Raw genomic sequence first — 20,341 nt, 5'->3', positions numbered from 1 at the left:
TGCAGTATGCTCAAGGAGAGACAATATCTGGAAAAAAAACCCCAACAAACCCCAACAAAAAAACACCCCCCAAAACCAAAAAACCTCAAAACAAAACAAAACAGCCAACCCCCTCAAAAACACCCCCCCATACCTATTTTTAATTCCAAAGTGAGATGCAGTAGCTCCCTATTGAATTTTCTAAAGCAAAACAATAAAATATCTGCAAGCACAATTTCTAAAGTGCCAAATAATGCTTTCTATTCTATAATTCTGTACTTGAAAAAAGCTTTTGATCTAAACAAAACTCATAATGTAAGTTCTACATCCTTGTACGTCCCAAAGAACACAGCAAATAGAGGAACATTTCCTCTTCCACAAACTAGTGTTTTAGGCAATCTCTATTCCCTCACACATCAGAAATTAAGATAATGAACTTAAACAATTGGAAGTTAAAAAGTTTGAGATTTTTGGGGAGGAGGTTGGGTTTTACTTTTGTCCTTTTAAAAATACATGGTTGACAGACTTAAAAAATCTGCACAAGGGAAAAGAGATACCTTAGCTACTTTCCTCCAGTTAAGACAGTCAAAGAAGTAATATGTTCCCCTCTCGTACGTATTGGTTTTCATTGTTGGCTCCATGCCGGGTGCCCTGGTGATCCATACTCGTTCTTCTTTGTGGTATCTCCAATCCCGGTTAAATCTTTCATTTTTAGTAGGAAGGAAAAATAATTTTTAGTGTTAGTTATCTGAATTTGACTTCATAAAATACAATTTTAAGGGTTTTGATCGAAACCATACAATGCATTCAAAACCAAAACAAAATTTCTAAGACATTGTTATACCTGTGATCTCATACCTCTTCCATACAATTACACCTCAAACTAATCACATATGACACTAAAAAGTCTGGTAGGTTCAAACACCAAATTCTTTTTATTATTATTTACTGATTTTCATTTTGCTGAAGATAAGTTAGATATTTAATGATGACTGGCACTTGCCACTTTTCCACAGTGCTTCATAGTAACACAAAATTTATGGGACAGACTTTTGATTTCCACTATATGAATGAAAAAAAAAGTACAAAATGGAACCAAGGTTGGAGGAGGTATTTAAAAAAAGGTTTCCAGCTTTAGATTGACTACGCTTGTTTTCAGTGTCTAACTTGTTGGGTTTTTTTTTTTACATCTACTACTTCATTACTGCAATAGATTAAATCATATAAGACTGACAAAATAGTTTGAACGTACAGCTCTACTGCTGCTAATAGCTGTAATACATCTCCTCCATTCATGTAATAGAGATAAAACAGGAGATCTTCTCCATATCGGCCAAGTTTTATTGCAGCCAGCTGCAAAAGATTGAAGAAAATGAGGATGAAAAATCACAATAGATAAATGTTTTAAGACATACTATCCCACTTAAATAACACAAGGATACATCCAGAACGTGCTTCCATCCTAAGTGTGTTGCAAATGATACTCTAATATAACAAGAGTAATAATTATTAAAACAATCACTTTTCTTCGCTTTTACTTAACCTTTCCAACGTAAAAGACAGAACATAAAATTAAACAGAAGTAATGAATCAGCAAGACAGAATTTTCTCCCTGCACCTGTGTGTATCCTGACCTACTTACTTTTTCTTTAATTTAAAAAAAAAAAACAAAACACACCAAAAAAAACCCCAAACACCACCAAACAAAACCAAAACAACCGAAAAACCATTTACATGTATTTGCTCACTTCACATTCTATTAAGTAACATTACTACAACTTCTTACAATATTTCTCAGTGATGCCTCTTATGGAACTACAATAGTTGAAAGAAAATACATCTAAGAAAAAAATCCCTATTCATGTAGATATGGAAAGCAACAGATAAATGTGAGAATATCTTGAACTGCAATTCTGAGCTTATCTCAAGAAGAAATATCTCAATTTAATATGGCAATTGAAGATTACAATATATGGATTATAACAAACTTCTGCTTTGCATGGAGGGCATACTCTTAAAAACATAATGTATTCTTTAGCTAACCATGCCCATTCTCAGTTTTGTCTTCCCTTTCTTTTTCTAAGGTGGAATGGGTGCATGATGTGTCCAATTAGCCGGTTAATGCATCACTGTTCCTAAAAAGATTGAGGACATCCATAAAATGCACCGGTTTTGAACATTACCTATCTAAAAGAAAATTTAGAAAATTACTGGTAATAAATTAACAAAAAATAAGCACACACACACACACGTACTCACCTTATCCCTAATGTGAATGTTAGTTAAGTATTCAGATGGAACATGGAAGTCTAAAAAAGAATCGGAATTGATGCAACTATTAAGACATGTAAATGAATATATTTTGCAAATATTAATATTCAATTAAATAGTTATTTCTCTCTTACCTATGTCTTGAGGTCGACAAGGTGATGATGCCCAGGGTGATGCAAATTTGGGATAAAGATTTCTGAAGAAAAAGCACAAATTTATTAAAATTAAAAATAAAAATCAAAACAAACAAACAAAAAATCCCCACAACCAAGCTCGTAAACCTAAAAACCATATCACACAACCAAAATCACTACCTGGGGTGAGAAGAAAGGAGAAAAAGAAATTTTAGGAAAGTGGGCTGGAAATTGTTACATTTATTCATGTTCTTTTTAATACGTGGCGGAAGATCGCATTTAAACTGCAATGGGAATCTACAGGGCCAAGATTTCCTTTTTAATCTATAATTCGTTTAACTTAGGTGCAAGGGATCCCAACCCTTTTGAGGGATCCAATTTTACACAGGGTTTCAATTTGCATAGGAACAGCTGCCACAAGCCTGGTGGGTTCTGATATATTAGCCTATGATTTAAAAGGTGCGGAAAAGCTTATACTGGTAGATTTTTATTTTTTTTTAAAACTAACCAGTAAAGATTTTAGTCTTCTTCTAAATTTCAGTGATGACAAATAAATTGAATCCCAGCACAACATGAACACAAGTTTATTATGATTTAGTATTTTTCTTTTATATAGATTTTGCTAACATATATTTAAAAAAAATGGAGCCATTAGTTTAATAAAGAGAAAATGATGAAAATTTCAACTCTACTACAATGACTGATGTACTGAGGAATGAGTTTTCTAATTAACAGTTAAAGAAGTAAAAAAAAGGACTGAGCAAAATGTGCTTTTGGCAGGTAGCTAAAGCCTGCTTTTAATTGTCCATGATAGCATGCTATTATGGCAAGTTTTGTAAATGAAACTTGAGTATGGCACACCCTATCAAATCCTTGCTTCCTTCTTGTCAAGGGCCTAATAATTACTGCAAAAAAAAAATATCAGAAACCTACCAAATTACCTGAACACAACAAACTCCCAGCTGAGCTACATGGGCCAAAAACTACATTGATCAAGTGGTGTCTATCTTACTCTAGGCTAGTTAAATCTTACTGTTAGCAAAAAACTTATGCTTTTGAGCCTGAGGGAAGATTTCAGTGGCAAAATCTGCAGATGTTGAAAATAACTAAACCATTCCTTCTACTGAAAGCATGGATAGGCATTGCCCCAAGAAGAGGAGTGTCCTGCAACTCCATCACCTCATGCATGCCTTAGAGGTTTGGTTTCCTAGGGCAAAGAATCCAGGATTTTACAGACTCGGGGCTGCACCTCTGTATGCAATAAAAACTGAAGAGTTTGTGCACAGTGTTCCCCCTGTGATACAAATAAAACTCTACTAATTTAACATTTTTCAAGGAGGTATTGCACAGCCTACAGTCTATTTGATGAATATTTCAGAAAGCTTCAGAACATGAACAAACAGCTACGTAATCTCTAAAGAATTAAATGTAGTAATACCGTATTCTTAAATTTTTGTTTATGTAGAATTTTAAGGTATCCTAAGGAATTAGAGGCATATTTCTTAACAAAAAAATACAGGACTGAACAGGCAATACATAATCATTCTTTCAACAACTGAAATAAATCTTAACCTACCTGCACAGAAAATCTACATAAAACTAGGAGTTGAAGGGTTAATTCAAACCATTAGAGATACATACAGAATTCTAAAATTTTGTTTCTAACAGCACATTTATTGTGCTAAGTGTTTAAGTCAGACAGGTATCTTTACCATCAGAAATACCTCACAAGGCAGAAAACTTCAGCTTTCCACATGTGAAATGCTTTTAGTTTTTCAAATGACAATTCATAAAGGAAGCCAAGGGTGTTTAACATAAGGCAAGATGGCAGGCGAGACATTGAGGACTGCACAGGCTGTTTGCAAATCTCTTCTGTATTATAAAATAAAACCAGCTTTCTGATACAGAACTGTCTGGATAAACTATTAACCCTACACCCTCCAAGACCCTTAATACCCTATATACAGAAATTAAATGCTAAAAGCTTTTTAAAAGCCAGCTATTTACAGCATACGTGCTAAGGAAAAGCAGCAGCATGCCAGGTATATATACTGCTTATGTACAAAGACACACTAATACCTTGGATGCCGTATTCAGGAGCTGCATAACACAGCTACAAGTCATCACATCAAAGCATGTTTAGTATTCCTCTGCAATGAGGTCCTAGTTTTATGTAGACTTTCCAATAGGTACGTTAAGCTTAAGCTTTATGTTAGTCATCAAAATTAATGAATAACATTGAATAAACATCAAATAGTATCACCAAAAGTAGTATCACTACTACTATTCTGCATGCCAACATCTAGAGAAAGTAGCTATATAACCAAACGACATAACTAGATTTCACCTGTGTCTAGGAACAGCTCAAGAATTCAGATACCGAGGTACTTGAAATTATTTTAATGAGCAAAGGCATTCTACTTTCAGCTGATCATCCTCAAATTATGTTTGAGCAATCTGTACTGAGAACAGCAAATTACTTCAGTATCATGTAGATCCAGGAGACCCATCTCCCAGTCAGTGCTGTAAGCTCTGGGACTACCAAGGAAAAACAGTAACCCATGGTCAGTATAACTGTTCTTTGTGCATTCTCTTTGTGTTGTGGGAGAAGGGGATGGGAGTAGGAAACTACTGGATTCAATGGAGGAGTGACCTGCAAGACTAACAGTACACATGAAGATGATACTACATTAATGTAACATTCTGCAAATAACTACAGACAATTGTATTAGAAGGCTGACTTTGGAGGATTGTTTTTAAATATTTTTAGAAGTGCCAGTAGCATAACAATTTGACTAAGTTTTGATGCAACCTCTACAGAAAGAACTTCTAGAAGTGGTAATTTCTAAAAAGTTACGTCTCTAGAAAGAAATACGTAAATTCATGCCAATTATTTCACGACAGAAAAAAATCAAGAGCCGTTCTTCCTATGCTTTCCCTCTCACCTTGATATCCATATTCATCAGTCTTCCCTGAACTCGTGCATTCAGCATGCAACTCCATATAAGTTTGTGAAACATGGAAACTGTGTGTGTGTATGCTGTTTGGTCTTTGTTTCATTAATATACTATGTGCAAACCTTAAAATGCATATACTACTCAGTCAATAAGGCTAACGCTATGTAAATCTCTGCTGAAACAAAATTATGGGAGATTCTCAGCTGAAAGTCAGAGTACCAGAAATTAAATTGCTCTCACAATCACAGTCACCTAGAAGATAAGTGTTTTTCTCCAAACTGATCTAGGTTCCTTCTATAACTACTGGAGAAAGAGAGGCACCCTGGGCTGGTGATTCATGTCATCTATCTTAAGCACTTATCTTAGCATTAGTGCAGTCTCTACCTGCTTTTACAGGCAGCATAGATGACTAAACTTAGGTGAACTGAATGACTAGAAGTTAACTATAAACCTACATTTTCATTTAAATTAATCTTTGGTGCTGGGTAACACTGCAGATGCTCTGTTCATTATTACATTAATATAAATGGAATTTACCCCCCAAATTGCTGAGAGTTAAGTGTAGATAACCTCAAGGAGTATTATTATTTGAAAAATAGCATATATGTGAAATTTATTAACAGTACACTGTGAATTTCTTGAAGAAAATCCTAAAGAAGATAGAAGAATAAGCAAAGCCACTAGGTTTATAGAAAGCTTGCATAATAAGATCTCAGTATGTCTTGAAGCACAATTCTCTTGTTTATGAAAATTTTATTTTACTATTATTACATTTTCAAATTTTATTTGGTAAAATGTCTTGTGGGTTTGATAGTCATGTGAGCTAAATGAGCCTATTATGAATGACAGCATAATAAAACCAAAACTGAAGATAGTACCAAAAACCAGAAACTTACTCAGGGGAGTTGAGATTGAGACCTAGTGTTGTTAAATCACTTCCTAATGCAAGATGTACCATTCCTGGATCTGTCTCTGCTGCCCTGATGAATGTTAACAAGCCAATCATTCCAAACTGGTCCGTCACCATCCCTTGAGGAATGTTGGTAACCCGACCTGGGCAAGAAGAAGAAATTAATTTTCTCCTTTCAAAAAGTGGAGGAATCAACAAGGTGATCTAAATGACTGTCAAAACTTTTAAAGAAGAAAAAGCGGAATGACACATACCATCAGGTAACACCTGGATCCCTTTTTTCTGCTGGTTGTTGTTTTGCGTAGTTGAACTTTTATCTCCAGGAAACTTGGGCCCATCTGTGCTGGATGATGTTTTGCCTGATGTACTCAAATTCTATTAAAAATAATTTGCAGAGTTGGTATGATGAAAACAAACAAAAATGGAAAAACTTGTTGACCATATCTTTCAGTCAAGTGCTCTAAACCAGTACGTCAAGTCACTCTAATAAATTAGGCACTAAAACAGAACCAAGCTGAAGCTCTTGAATTCTGTTGCCAAACCTTATGTAATATTTACCACTTCCTAAAGTATACCTGTCATACAGTAAGAGCTATTAATGAACCTACAGCCTGCAGTCTAAAAGGGTAAGAAAATATTTTACACCTGAGTTTGAATACACAACGGATATCCCAAGGGCCTGTGACTAGAGGATATTTTAGACTCATCACATCATATATTTTTCCCATCCAGTCTTGCTCCCGCATAACACTCCATGACATAACAACAGATAACAACTCAAGCCAATTTCGGGTGCAAACAACATACAGTTGGCACATTTGCAACTATCAGGAAAGAGATGTAAACACTATGTCTGGCAAGAAAACTGTGACTGCGCTCCAGAAGCCCATATACTGACAAAAGATAGCTTCGGTAACTATTATTTCTTACTCTTTATTATTCTTTAAAACAAGTCTGCAGTAACACAATGTAATCACATTCACTCCCTCCTCCTTTACTGTATTCAACACTAGCTGTATCAAAAAATTTTCCACACAGTAAACCTGGACACAACATTTGGAGGCTAGGCTTCCTGCTGTCCCTTTTTTGAACAGTTGCATTTTTTCAGTTTTCACATGAGTTTGTAGTCACATCGGTATTTATGCCACCCTGATTAACATATTTTTTGCAATTGTAAGTAATAAAACAATCAGAAACTAGAACATTTTGTCAAATACTGTAGGAAACTGTTCTCTGCCATCCAAATTTTATTCACCATTCATTTGTAATAAAAAAGCAATTTTTATTACAAATCTTTCAGAGTAAACAATGAAAAATCCCCATAATCTTATGATCTAAGCTATATATCTAATGCATTATAATTACAACAATACTTACGATACACTGTATCCCACTGGTCTACAACATACCCATGAATGCAATGGTCTCTATTAAAAGAGCTTGTTCCCTGTGATTTCATTTCCCCATTAAGAATTTTACCTTGAAGTGATATTGTACCACCTAACTTTTAAAGGATTTGACAGCTTTGAAGAAAGATGTTATAATGTGTAAATTAGTACTACTGATGAGACGCACCAACAGCGAAAAATGAGCTGGAATTGGTAGAAAAAGAAATTATGAATTGCAAAACTTGAAAAATATATATCAGTTCTCAAAAATAAATTTTGAGGTGTTCTTGCAAGTTCCTCCCTGGCCCCTCCCCAGAATACAATAGGAGACACAGAAGTCATATGAAGTTAAGAAAGCTAAGTCGCAGTAACTGTTGGGACCAAAAAACTTCCTGAGAAATTCAATTTACATAGTTATAGATGAAATGCTGCTTCTGCAAAATTTCTCGTTAATTTAGAGGGGCAAATTTGAAAATCTTATACTACAAATATAGTCACTGCCCATTTTGAAATACAATCATCAGAAGAAGTATGAACACTCAAAATAAAAGAAGATTTAACGTTTGCTTACAGATTTATTGTCATCATTACTTGATGTTGGGTCTTTGTAGCTGGAGCCCGGTAATGCTGGAAAATCTTCATTGTGTATTGAAAAGTCCTGGGACTGCTCACTTGCTGGTTTTGTTACCATTCCAACTATCATCAAAATGAAAGCAGGAATAACATTAAATGACTGCTTAGTAAAGAATTTTCTGCTGTTGATCTTGCTTACTGTCCATTTTCATTATGTGCAAGCTGTACAGCAGAAATGACTTTCAAAAAAACCAGGTAAACCAAAACAAAGCATATTCATTTAAAACATCCACACATATTAGACTAAAGCCTCTTATTTAAGTGTGAGCCGAGAAACACTCTGGGTTAAATTCATAGACACATCCACTGCTTTAAGAATGAAGCCCAGTACTTTTACCAGGAACAGCACCTGTTTTGCACATCTAAATAATCAAATAATTTTTACAGGCATTATTAAAGCGGTATTTAAGGAAATCCACTGATGAAGGAAGGATGTACTGCTTTTAAGATTGTAATACATTTTTCCTCCATCCCCTAATTGCATGAAGAATTTCTTAGCATAATCTCTTTAGAAGCACATATTCTTAAAGGATGCCCAGCTAACTTGCAACAGAGCATATCACCAATGAAATACTTGCCTGTGACATAAGAACGACTCCTACTTTCAGTATGAAAACTGAAAGCATTTAGCCTGCAACTCTCAGTGCTCTGACCCTAATTTAAAAAAAGTAGGCCAGTCACATTGGAACATGGATTCCGACTACTGAAAAGCAACATTCTTTTTTTTTAATGCCAGTTGTTTTTTTTTAAAAAAAAACAACACAACAAAACCAAACAACAACAAACCAAACCAAACAAAAAACCACCAAAGAAAAGCCCCCACACCACACACCCAAGGGCAAATATTCTTTGCTGAGAGACAGAGAAGTAATACAGTGATTTGGTTGTAAACAACACTGCGCTAGAGAAAGAGAAGACAGAAGTAGTCTAAGGCCTATTTTTCAAAGATTCTTAATAGATGTATAGGATCTAAAATAGTTCAGTAGCTGACAATATATATGACTTTGTCTAGTATTCTGAAGTTAGAGATCAAAGTTCCTTTATTTTAAGAAAAAACACTGAGTTAATCTTGTTTCTGCTGTTCATACTTTTCAGAGTTATGTTATATTACATATAGATATTAAAAAAATATATATAATAATCAGAGTTATTATGATTTCTTCCACTGGATGAATAAAACTGATAATGAATTAACTGTGTGTTGCATATTCTCATTCTATCTAAAAAGATATTTGAAGTCTAATTTTCCTAAATAAGCTAAGCATGAAGAAAGTATGTCTCTGCTCAGTTTCAAACTGTTTTTTCCTTGATCACAACCAAAAGCGCTCTCCACTTTTTGTTGCGGGAGACAGTGTCCAGTGCATCTCATATTGCTGTTTCTTGATTGCTTCTACCACCATACCCATCCCCCGCATTAAGCAGATGCTCAAGATAACTCTTCAGACTGAGAAATTTCTTTCCTGGTTCACCACACAGTCGTGCAAACAGCTATGCTAGCACCAAAACAGAGAAGTGGTGCAAGCATGGGAGAAATTACAGATTTTTTTATGGGCAGCGCTGCTGAACATTGAACTCCAGCTCCATGCTGGAAGTACATCTGTGTGGATCTCCTTCCTACCTTCTATCAATTTTCCATGTAATGGCTTCTCTTTCAGAGACAGAAAAAATCTCATGTAAACCACAAGCCGTATTAGCTCTCCACTCTCAGTGTGACTTCTCAGTGTCTTTATTTGGGGAAGTGACTTTTCCCTGTGTGTAGGAGCACTTCACTTTAACTCGTTTAGCTCTTTCTCACAGCTGTCTTAAGCAGAGGGCCCTGGTTACGCCCAATCCATGAGGCTACTTTCTCCTGATAATGCGGTATCTACTATTTCTCTCCAATTAAAGTTGGAGATATCTCTGAAAAACACTAGCTTTTTATAGTTAGAAAACACTGGGTTATTTTTGGTTGGAAATTTGACAAGTGTCACAAAAATAACTTTAGGTTATAAGAGCAACTCTTCAGAGTAGCTGATGCAACATGCATGACAAAATCTACTAAAGCAGTAACAAAAAAGTATTGTGCCTCACGCTAAGCTTACCTGAATTTTTTCCAGACCCAAATAATAAGATTTGTATCCACCTTATTTTTTTTTCTTTCATTATTTTTTAAGCTGTTCAGCAAGAATTATGTAAGACACAAACTTGGAATCTGACTGATAATAATTGATGCTTACAGGTTATTTTTTGAAATCTGATGTTCATCATAAGAGTGACAGTGAACAGTACTACAGCAAGTACTACCAATAAACAGAGAAAATATACAGTACATTTACAGCTGCAGACTTTTTACAGAATAACACGTCTAGTAATCAAATATTATTTCTAAACTTTCCTACTCAGACCTCAACAGTTCTTGTATACATGCAATTAGAAAACAACCTACTGCCTAAGAAATGTCTAGAGTGAGCAGCTTCAGAGTAATCATACTACACAGACTGAAAACCCCAACAACCTCTGTTGACTGTGAAACTAAAGCAGATGAGTTCTAATACTTAGAAAAGCCTGAGGGGAATCTCCAATCACAGAGATATTGATTATTTATTTTTTAAAAATGAGACTTAGGAGCTCAAGTGTCTGGCATTTTTGAAAAGACTACCTATTGTGTTATGAACAGGAAAAGGTGAATCAAGAAAATACTGATTTCATTCAAAGAGCTTTCAAAAAGTATAGTCTTACCATAGGGTGCCCTTCCAGCTAAAGGGTTTATTAATGGAGTTGGATTGCCACTTCCTTCCCTTCTGTTTCTGTCTGCTAGTGCTGGAAAATCTGAGAGGTCCAGTCCTGTCACATTTTCGCTTCCATCTACAATAAACACAGATATTTTAAATTCCCTTACGTTTTTTACTCAAAGACTACATTCAGATAAATGTAGGATACATTTTCTTTCTTCAAGTTGATCTTTTTAATTTTAATAATTTTATATTAAATTATAATATAATTATAATTTTATAATTTTTATATAAGATTATAATTATAATCTTATAATTTTAATAATTATAGTCCTACTATAATTATTACAAATAACTACCGCCTCTGTGTTATGAGACTAGCCTAAAGAGCAGCAAGATGTTTGGGGTTTGTTTTTAAACAATAACTAGTCAACAGTATTTAGTAACAAGGTCTACTCATTTTGAATTAAAGACTGCCTGTGTAAAATACAGGCAGACTATCAAATTTACAGTACTAGGATAAGTAGCCTGTTTAAAATTTAAGGAGCTATCAAGAAGAAATTTGAGAGAAGATAACAACCCAATATTAGCAGCAGCATCAAGGAGCTCTTTTGTCCTTAGATAAGGTAAGATAAAGCTGAAGCAGCTGTAGAGCCAATGCAGTGCAAGTTACACGGGAACATTTTTTGATTTGCAGCCAAAAATACTACATAGGCGAGGGCCAGAGCTGCAGCTCTATAAATACGTCACAAGGTCCTAGAGGATGCCCAAACCACTGCACTCTGATGTCACCAGCACCTCAAGTTGCTTCATATACACAGCCACCTACCAAAATGTCAGCACAGACAAACCTAAGGCATTTATGCACAAGGATATTTTCCCCTCTCTCGTTCATTAAATTCGGGTGAAGAAGTAATTCGCAGAGAAAAATCATAACTGATTGAAAGGATCACATAAGCCAGCTGTTCAAAAGGAGTTTGAGATTTAAAAAAATCCTTTCCCATTGTTTTTACCCTATATAATGTTTTTGTAGAAAATGGATAAATCTTTTCTTCTCTGATCCCCTTTTCAATTCCATAAGCTATTTTGCATTTCTAACTGACTAGGTAGAATCTACAGTCATGTGATGTACAGTGAGTATTCTACAGAATACTTTTACTTTGTCTTCAAAAGTATTAAAATCCCCTGCTATGAAGTAGTAACAGTTTCATAGCGCCACTCTTGGAGCAGCATTTCTATGGAACAACTTAAAATTACAATAAAGTTGCACTCCAACAGAACAAATTATTTTCAGTTAGACTTATTTAGTCAAAAAAAATCTCACTACTGCACTTTAAGATCAACATTAATCAGAGTAAACTCACCTGTTCCATTAAAAATGTTACTTGATAAGGAGTTATTCATTCCAAATGCCTGATTTCTGTTCATCCCAAATCCAGACATACTGTGAAAAAAATCCAGGAAGTCAGACAAAAGGGTATACATACTTTGTAATTTCCAGTGGAAGGCATTAAGGGGGAAAAAAACACTAAGACACTTGAATTATTTCAAGCTTAAGCAACCCACATTAGCCTAAACTCAGTTTTTAATTATTTTCCTTTATAATTCTGAAAACTCTGAGCAGCAGCAGCAGGCACTGCTCAATCAAGACAACTGGAATGACTTCAAAATAACTTAGTTTTTTAAGAGTCACTGTATCTTAAGACATGTGTCAAGCAACAAGTTATGACAAACATGATCGTTACTCAGTAATTTCACACAGAAAAATGAAGCAACAGTAAATGCAATAGTGAAAAGTCAGCCTGCAATCCATTCATTTGCAGGTGGGAAGCTGGATCATGGAAGTGATCAAGTTTGTCATGACTCAGTTATAGGGTGAACAGTTACAGTGTGCAATCATCACCATGTACATATGGCACTATTATGAGCATAGGGATGGTCTCTGCTACACAAGGACACCAGCTAAATTAAAGTTTCATATAGTCAGGCAAAAATGTTTGAAGACATCTAAATATCATATAGGACTACTGTGGTCAGAAAGACACCCTCACAAATGATCCGCTTCATTCTGTGCAAGCTGGAGATGTTGAGAAGCCCAAAAGTAGGGCCCAGCTGAGTGAAATTCTGAATTTCTGCCCTGTGGGAAATCACAACATTCACTTTTTCCCTGTAACAGGATGGAAGTTGATGTTTTAGAAGTTTCCATAAATAAAAATGTCCAACATTTTCCTAGTGGCAATTTTACCTACACAGACTTTTTCCACAGTTACAAGATCTGCAGCATTTCATTCCAATTTGAAATAGCCCTAAATACTTCTTTTTGGATTGAGACATCAAGAAAGGGAACAATTAGCCAAGACTGGTCCTGTCCTGCTTTGCTTCTCCAAGGTAGTATATTTGAAAGACATCCAGATCTTTGTCACCTCACACATCTGAAGAAACACATTCCTGGTATCATCTGTGAATTCTAGACCTGGTGAGAGCACCAACAGGAGACAGCTCGATCTTGAGGGCATATAATCTAGCCTGATGACAGACAGTATTTCTCATGCAAGGGTTTTTTTGTTTGCTTTTAAAGGAATTATAAATAACCATGTTAAGAACTTCAAGGATAAGAAAGGGATTAGGACACAAAATGCATACTTCTCTACAATTATTTGTAATGTGTTTTACCAGTGTAATAAAGAAAGGGGAAGTGAAGTATTTTTTATGTTAAAAAACCTAAAAACTTTCATTGCTCCAACTAAGGCAACCATTCAGAAAACACTTCTTGGAAGTCACGTAATTCATGCACCTGTCAAGGAAACACCTACTTTTTTTTTTTTTTCCAAGTATAATTTCACAATTTTGTTAAATATATCAATTAACAATTGAATATGTACTACTACTATACTTCTGTAGGCTAATAAACTTTGGAATAAGAACTTGTCATTGTTCCAGTGATATTCCCTTCTCGACTCATAAAAATTGTAGCTTACTGAAAATGAGATCTACAATGCAAACAGTGAAAGATGAGGATTTTGATTCAAATGCTCCTACAGACAGGGATTTCATTATCTACCCTACAGCTGAACGATATTTACACAAGTACATTCTATACATATATCAATCTCCAAAATCATTGTCCTCTGCATAGAGTTTTTAAGTATATTACTAATTCAACCTTTTGTGATGCTCAAGTTTCAAAAATACTTTAAAATATAAAATTATCTTTTTAAACTATCATCTCCTTTACTTGCCACTACACATCATAGGAAAGAAGAGGCAAATTCTATGTAATCAGAGGCAAGATACAAAGTCTGCTCACACTCAAAGAACATAAACCACTACTACCAAATCTCTATTGCTGTGATTGAGAAAAGCATTTTTATGCCTATATCAGTGTGAAACTACAGAACTAAATAGCCTGACCAAGTTTCAGATAACCGTGACATTAGTTTTCACCTTCCTTTATTGATTTTGTAAAATACTAGATTGGGTTAGAGGTGGCAACCTGACTGCCACAAGCTTGTTTCTGCTCCATGTAAGAGTCAGTCCCCTAAGGAAGGGCCTGAAGGGAGAAAAAGCATGAAACTGGGAGCACAGAGATCGTGAGGTTGTGGAATGAAGCCTGGAAAGCAGTTAGGTGTGTGAAGCTGTGACCACACACATTAAATAATTGGAATCAACACACTTTTTCCTACAAGTTTACCTGTATGAACTAAGCATAAACATAGCACCAAAACACAGTTAAAGCCTAATGACTTATGATGTTACAATCTTGCCCAGTTACAAAAAGAGCAAAAGTGACTGAGAAGCTTTTGGCATCCAAATGAGCACCACATCCTTAAAAGAAAGACAAACCACTGTTCTCTGTATTATTCCAGAATTTAAAGAAGTAAAACACTAGGTCCCTACTGCATCGGAATCAGTTAACTATTCTTCCAGAATAGCTATTGTGTTTTTAAATCTTGCCTTATGTCTGCCCCAAAAGATTAATAGTTTTAAAACAGAAGCATATACCCAAAAATAAATGTATGTTTCAAAAACAAATTCAAGAACACATGAGAAACGTCACATATCTTAAAGAAACAGAAGCAGAAATTCAGTAGTCAGAAACAGAATTTAGTTTAAAGGCCTCAAAAAGCTTGTGTGAATATTAAAAGCAGCTTCAAAGTTTATTGCCAGGAGACGAGAACACACGAAGCAGCACTTTTGAGCTTTATTCTAATGGATAAAAATTATATTTCCAGAGCAGCATTTAAGCATGTCCATGGCTGTACAGGGATGGTCTGACTAAGTAGCCTTACCTGTTCACAGTAAAAGGTTGTCGAGAGGGTTGCTGCTTTGGCATACATATTATGCTTGGAGAGCTTCTGTTGGGGCTGCCTAACCCTGAACTGCTCATGCTGTTTGTCCTGCTGGGAATTCCAATGCCCTGACCAACCTGGGAGTGGTTCATCATATTCCTAGGATTCATAGGCAATATCCCCCTGAAAGAGAAAAACCATCCACAGAGATGAATCTGTACAGTAGTAGTTGGTTACTCATTTAGATTACTAACATAGGATGGACTCTGAGCTGTTGCAACTTAATTTGTGCTTAGCGTCAACACAGCATGTTTGGATTACTCTCTATAATTAACGTAGTTTTGGATTTCTTCAGAAATACCAGATGACCCATTACATACTGATCAAGTCCTTGGTCAGGTTTACATAAATACTTAAATATTATGCATTTGAAAAGGTGTTACAGCTCTTTTTTTAATAAGTGCTTCAGACCTACTACCTTAATATTCTTATACAGTGTATGACATCCATATACAATTTTTAAAGGTACATTTACCAGAACAACCAAAAAACAGCCTCTTGCATTCTGAAGCAGAATTTGCCAGCAATTTGTCCTTTACATACAAAAATCAAATATTGTCTTACAGCAAGTCCTGTCTTACTGTTTTACAGTATTATTTCCCTAACATAGGCAGCGGTCAATAGAAACTACTTTCCTTCTTTTTTTCATTAATCAGTAAAGTAGTCAAGGCAAAATATGCAGAACATTTAACAAGTGCTCTGCAGAAAGACACAATGGCAGAAATATTGGCTATCAATAAATACCTGCTCGGAGATGGAGGCGTGTGAAGTGACATTGTTGGTACCCCTGTTGTTGGCGTTACGTGGCTCGGTAACTGAGTGCCTTGTGATAAGCTGCGATTTAACTGAGGGGTATTGTTGCTCATTCCCCTCATTGGAAGGCCTAGTGCACCTATTGAAAAAAAATTCAGAGGGGTGGAGATATAGAGCAATCAGGAACAAAGTCTTCTCCATCAGGTGTAGATGGAAACAATTTATGCTGACAACCTACAAAAAAGTGTAAAGACTGAAGGAAAGTGCAGTGTAAAAACCTGTTTGCATACTAGAAGCCCAGTTATCTCAAATTTAGCCCCATTTCTGTTAAACTTTAGAAAGGCTCTTCAAGGAATTTCTGTATTTGAGTCACTAACAAAATTTTGTTTCCTTTGAGATGCATACTGTAGAGAAAGGTTTTAGTTTTGAGTTTTTGATGAGGACTTGGAAATCTACAAATTATCTGCAAAAAGGCAACATTTTGAGAAAAGTAATAACTGCACTCAAGAAATACGTTAATTACTTTTGAATAAACTGATATAATTTTGCCAGTATTTAGAACACTGATCTGTCTTGTTAAAAATTAAGCAAATCTTTAATAAAAAAAGTATTAATATTTAGTTAACAATAACATTGCTTTTAGGACAACAAAAGCAACTTTTTAGGCCAGTTCTCTGTAAAGTTTAAGTTGCTTCTTTTTGATAACAGAACTTCAGTGTCCATGATCAAGTCAAGTTCAATCTTTTGAGAAAAGAAAGCAAGCAGAATTTTAACTACTCTGTATTAGCATTTAAAAATATACAGAAGATTTTTAACATTGTGACCAAAAGTATTTTGTACACAAACAATTGGGTGAGACAGGATAAAGTAAGCACTTCAGTGAGGTAAAAAAAGAAATCACTAACTCAGAACAGCAAAAGATAACCAGCTGCTGCCCTGTCTCAAAATGTCCAAAAACTTTATGAAGTTTCTCATCATTCTCACATCGCTTTTCTGCATTTATGAAGTTTCGGAATGATGCTCAAAGACAAGAAAAAGTCATTTAGTGCAACATATCAATAGAAACAAACTTAGCGTACAAAACGTGATAGCTATAAGTAACGGTCCCTATTGCTTTGGCATAAGGCTGCTGAGGTAGACCCACAGAACTCAAAACCTTATCTTGCAGACCAAACAAAAGAAAAATGATGATGAATCAGCACCCTCCCATGGTAGATCATCCCTGCAGAAGAGCTGAATATGCCAGTGTATAACGTGATTAAATACTAAGAATGCAAACAACGGACGTAGCATATGCTCAGGTTATTATCATGGACAAGGTCTGAAGAAACCCCCCCAGTTGTTTAGCTCTCACGCTTTAAGAACTGCTGTCTGTCTGTGTCCTACCCTACAATTCGCAATCCAATAAGTTTGCAATAACACTCAAAGTTTTGATAACACTTAAATTTATCTCTATACATTCAGATTAAGAGGTAGTGTGACTTCCTATAACAAGCCTCCTAAGACTTCATTAAATGCTGATTATATCAAGGTGTTCACTGTAAATATTTTGGCAATTTGCTGCATCAGAATAATTTCAATGAGCATAAATATACATTATAAATAATATCTCACACTGATTAACAATTAGGTGGAATTTTAAAAATAAAATGGTAAAGAAAAAATACATACACTTCCAAACTAGATACAGTACACTGAAAAACATGATTACAATATTCAGGTTAATTTTATGCAAGCATTTGTTTCAGCAAAGCCAGTTTTACACTGATGGTTATTTCTTGTTGTTGGCTTTCTTTAAACTAGAATTTTTAATGAGTAGGGCTGTAACAGTGAAGTAGAATTATATTCCTGTGGCTGGCAAGTAGGGGCAGTTGAAATATTCACCATAAGGAAAACAAAACAAAAACAAAACAACTTTTTTCTTATGCTTTCTTTTTCCACTTTTTAAACTGAGACAAGAAATCTGCATGGGCTATATTGGTGGCTGATCAATGAAGTGGCCAATTCCCTGCCTAATAGTTAAGTTTAAGTTACATTAACTCTGTAACATGACATCTTGCTAAATGACTGACAGCTACCAATCTAAAAGCACATAGGCATTATCAGCTTTGTTTTTCCCAAAAGTATTTTAATCATAAGCATTGACTTCAACACAGAATTTTCTCTTTTTCACCCCTTTTTCTCAATATTTGGTAGAAATTGAACCCTGATAATAATTACTTTCTAGTTTTTAGCCATGCATGTCTCCATGTTAGAGAGATTATGTCCTAGGCACCACAACCAACTGAATGAACAACAAAGCTGATGAAAAAAGTTAACCTTAAAAATAAACGTCAAATAACTGTGATAAACAGAATGAATAAACTACTTCAGTATCTTTATACAGTTAAGTCTGAAAGGTTCAATAGTGCCAGATTCAGGACCCAAAAAGCCAAGAGCTGAACATGACTCTCAGACTGGCCAGAAACTGCTCGTGTAAGTCTCAGTAGCATAATCAAATGCCAGTTTATATTACATGGTCACTCATCAACAGCCACTGAGACAGTGAAAAAATCACTGTATTTTTTTAACTATTTGAAGAAAGCCAAAAGAAGTTGTGAAGGCCATGCATCTAGCAGACAAAGCTTTTAGTTTGTCCACATAAAAGAGTCCACACTCTCTAAACTACTCTGAAGACACTTTTTCTTAGAATCTGAGTCAGATGCACTTGGCAAGAAAGCTACAAACATTCAAAAGCATACAGTGATAAAAGAGAGATGTTCATAAACTCATTTTACTTGTGTAACTGTACCTCACTCAGATATCCTGAGTCACTTTCTGGATGCACCGCTCAGCTACAAGGAGGTTCAGTTCTCAGTGCTGGCCCTTAAGTTAGGTGGCTAGCGTTACACACCATGACTGCTGCTCTATAGGTTTTCTACTGCAACAGTATACACAAGACTGGCAGAGCCAGAGAAAAATCTTCAAGGTATAAGAAAGAAAAAAAAGAGCGGTGCAGAAAGCAGTAATCTTACTGGCATAGTTCTTTGCCAAATGCGAGTTGCCAAGCATGTACACAAGATCTAATTTGCTCCTGTAGAGCATGAAATATCAGTTATAATTTAAGGCATAGTTTCCTTCTATTCTTTACATCTTTTTCTGAACTAGGCTCATTTTGGCCCAGTTCACTTTCCTTAGTTTTTCCTTCAGAGAGTCAAGGTTAAATCACAGACATTCTTTACAGGATGATTATATTTGGATATTTAACAACTATACAGTGTCAATATATGACACTTTGAATACTAAACACTGCAAAAATGCATACTAAGCAAAGCAAAAATATATCTTAAAAAAACCCAAAAAATCACACAAATAAGGAGACATACTGTCATTTTTACAATCACCAGAAAACAAAGCCATATGCATGTTCTCTATCCAAAGAGCGTGAAACTAGAACAGATTTAGCATAAAATAAACATATCATCAATAAAAAGAATTCTTACTTTGTTGCCCGTATAAACTTGCCCCAAACTGAGACAGCTGACCTGATGTTGATGGTGATGCCAGCATCTAAAATGTAAGAAGAATAAAAGGTTATTAAAGACACAAAGATATTGTGCTATCTTGCTCTGGAAGTTTACAACAGCGTATTGTTTTGCCAAGAAAGCCAAAACAGCAACTGAAAACTCCTTTTAAGTCACCAAAAGTTTTAGAAACTCCTCAAAATATCTGCACAGTAACAACTATAACAGTTTCTTATATGTCAATAAAAATTTATGACTGTACATGTATAAAAACAGACTTTCTTTTACCTGCAACAAATAGCATAGAGGAAGATCTAAAAGCTTTCAGTTTTTCTACCCTTGTAGCTAAGAGACCCATCTTTACAGAAGAAGGAATACTCAGTTATTTAAATCAGATATAGGGTTTTTTTCCCCTGCAAAACATGCATCATAAAAGTAGATCAATCCCTGTTCAATGTAATAACAGCAAGTGCAAAGTTTCATATTATCAGTTACAACAGCAAAAGGTGGGAAATGAGCAGCTAGGTAGCAGCAGGTATATAGTAACAGATATGAACTTCAAATAAGATTCTAGTGTTAAAATTATAATGTACCCCCCTAAGAGATAGCTTCATGCTTGTATACACCATATGAATAAGTAAGATGTACAAATGTCAGAAGTAACCTTTCCTGCCCACTTTAGAGACATCACTTATTACCAAATATTTCCATTAAAACCTTCATCAACTTTCAGACATCACACAAGAAACTCTT

At 35.2% G+C, this 20,341-nt stretch overlaps 1 protein-coding gene across 6 annotated transcripts in view; it reads right to left on the bottom strand.

The window, feature by feature from the left end:
* Window positions 1-20,341, bottom strand: part of CNOT2 (CCR4-NOT transcription complex subunit 2) — a 93,723-nt gene that overhangs the window by 8,348 nt on the left and 65,034 nt on the right. For all 6 annotated transcript variants that reach the window (XM_072863498.1, XM_072863516.1, XM_072863508.1 and 3 more), the window contains 12 exons: window positions 19,568-19,634; window positions 16,077-16,224; window positions 15,273-15,455; window positions 12,348-12,427; window positions 10,991-11,116; window positions 8,211-8,335; window positions 6,506-6,626; window positions 6,238-6,394; window positions 2,385-2,446; window positions 2,239-2,288; window positions 1,232-1,332; window positions 537-681 (listed from right to left, as the gene is read on the bottom strand). In XM_072863498.1, coding sequence (XP_072719599.1) covers window positions 537-681; window positions 1,232-1,332; window positions 2,239-2,288; window positions 2,385-2,446; window positions 6,238-6,394; window positions 6,506-6,626; window positions 8,211-8,335; window positions 10,991-11,116; window positions 12,348-12,427; window positions 15,273-15,455; window positions 16,077-16,224; window positions 19,568-19,634 — 1,365 coding nt within the window. The remainder of the gene's footprint in view (window positions 1-536; window positions 682-1,231; window positions 1,333-2,238; window positions 2,289-2,384; window positions 2,447-6,237; window positions 6,395-6,505; window positions 6,627-8,210; window positions 8,336-10,990; window positions 11,117-12,347; window positions 12,428-15,272; window positions 15,456-16,076; window positions 16,225-19,567; window positions 19,635-20,341) is intronic.

Source organism: Ciconia boyciana, chromosome 1 (assembly GCF_034638445.1).
Source record: "Ciconia boyciana chromosome 1, ASM3463844v1, whole genome shotgun sequence".
Classification (NCBI taxonomy): Eukaryota; Metazoa; Chordata; class Aves; order Ciconiiformes; family Ciconiidae; genus Ciconia; species Ciconia boyciana.
The sequence above is the reverse complement of the archived record's forward strand: the minus strand, read 5'-3'. Positions and strand labels throughout refer to the sequence as shown.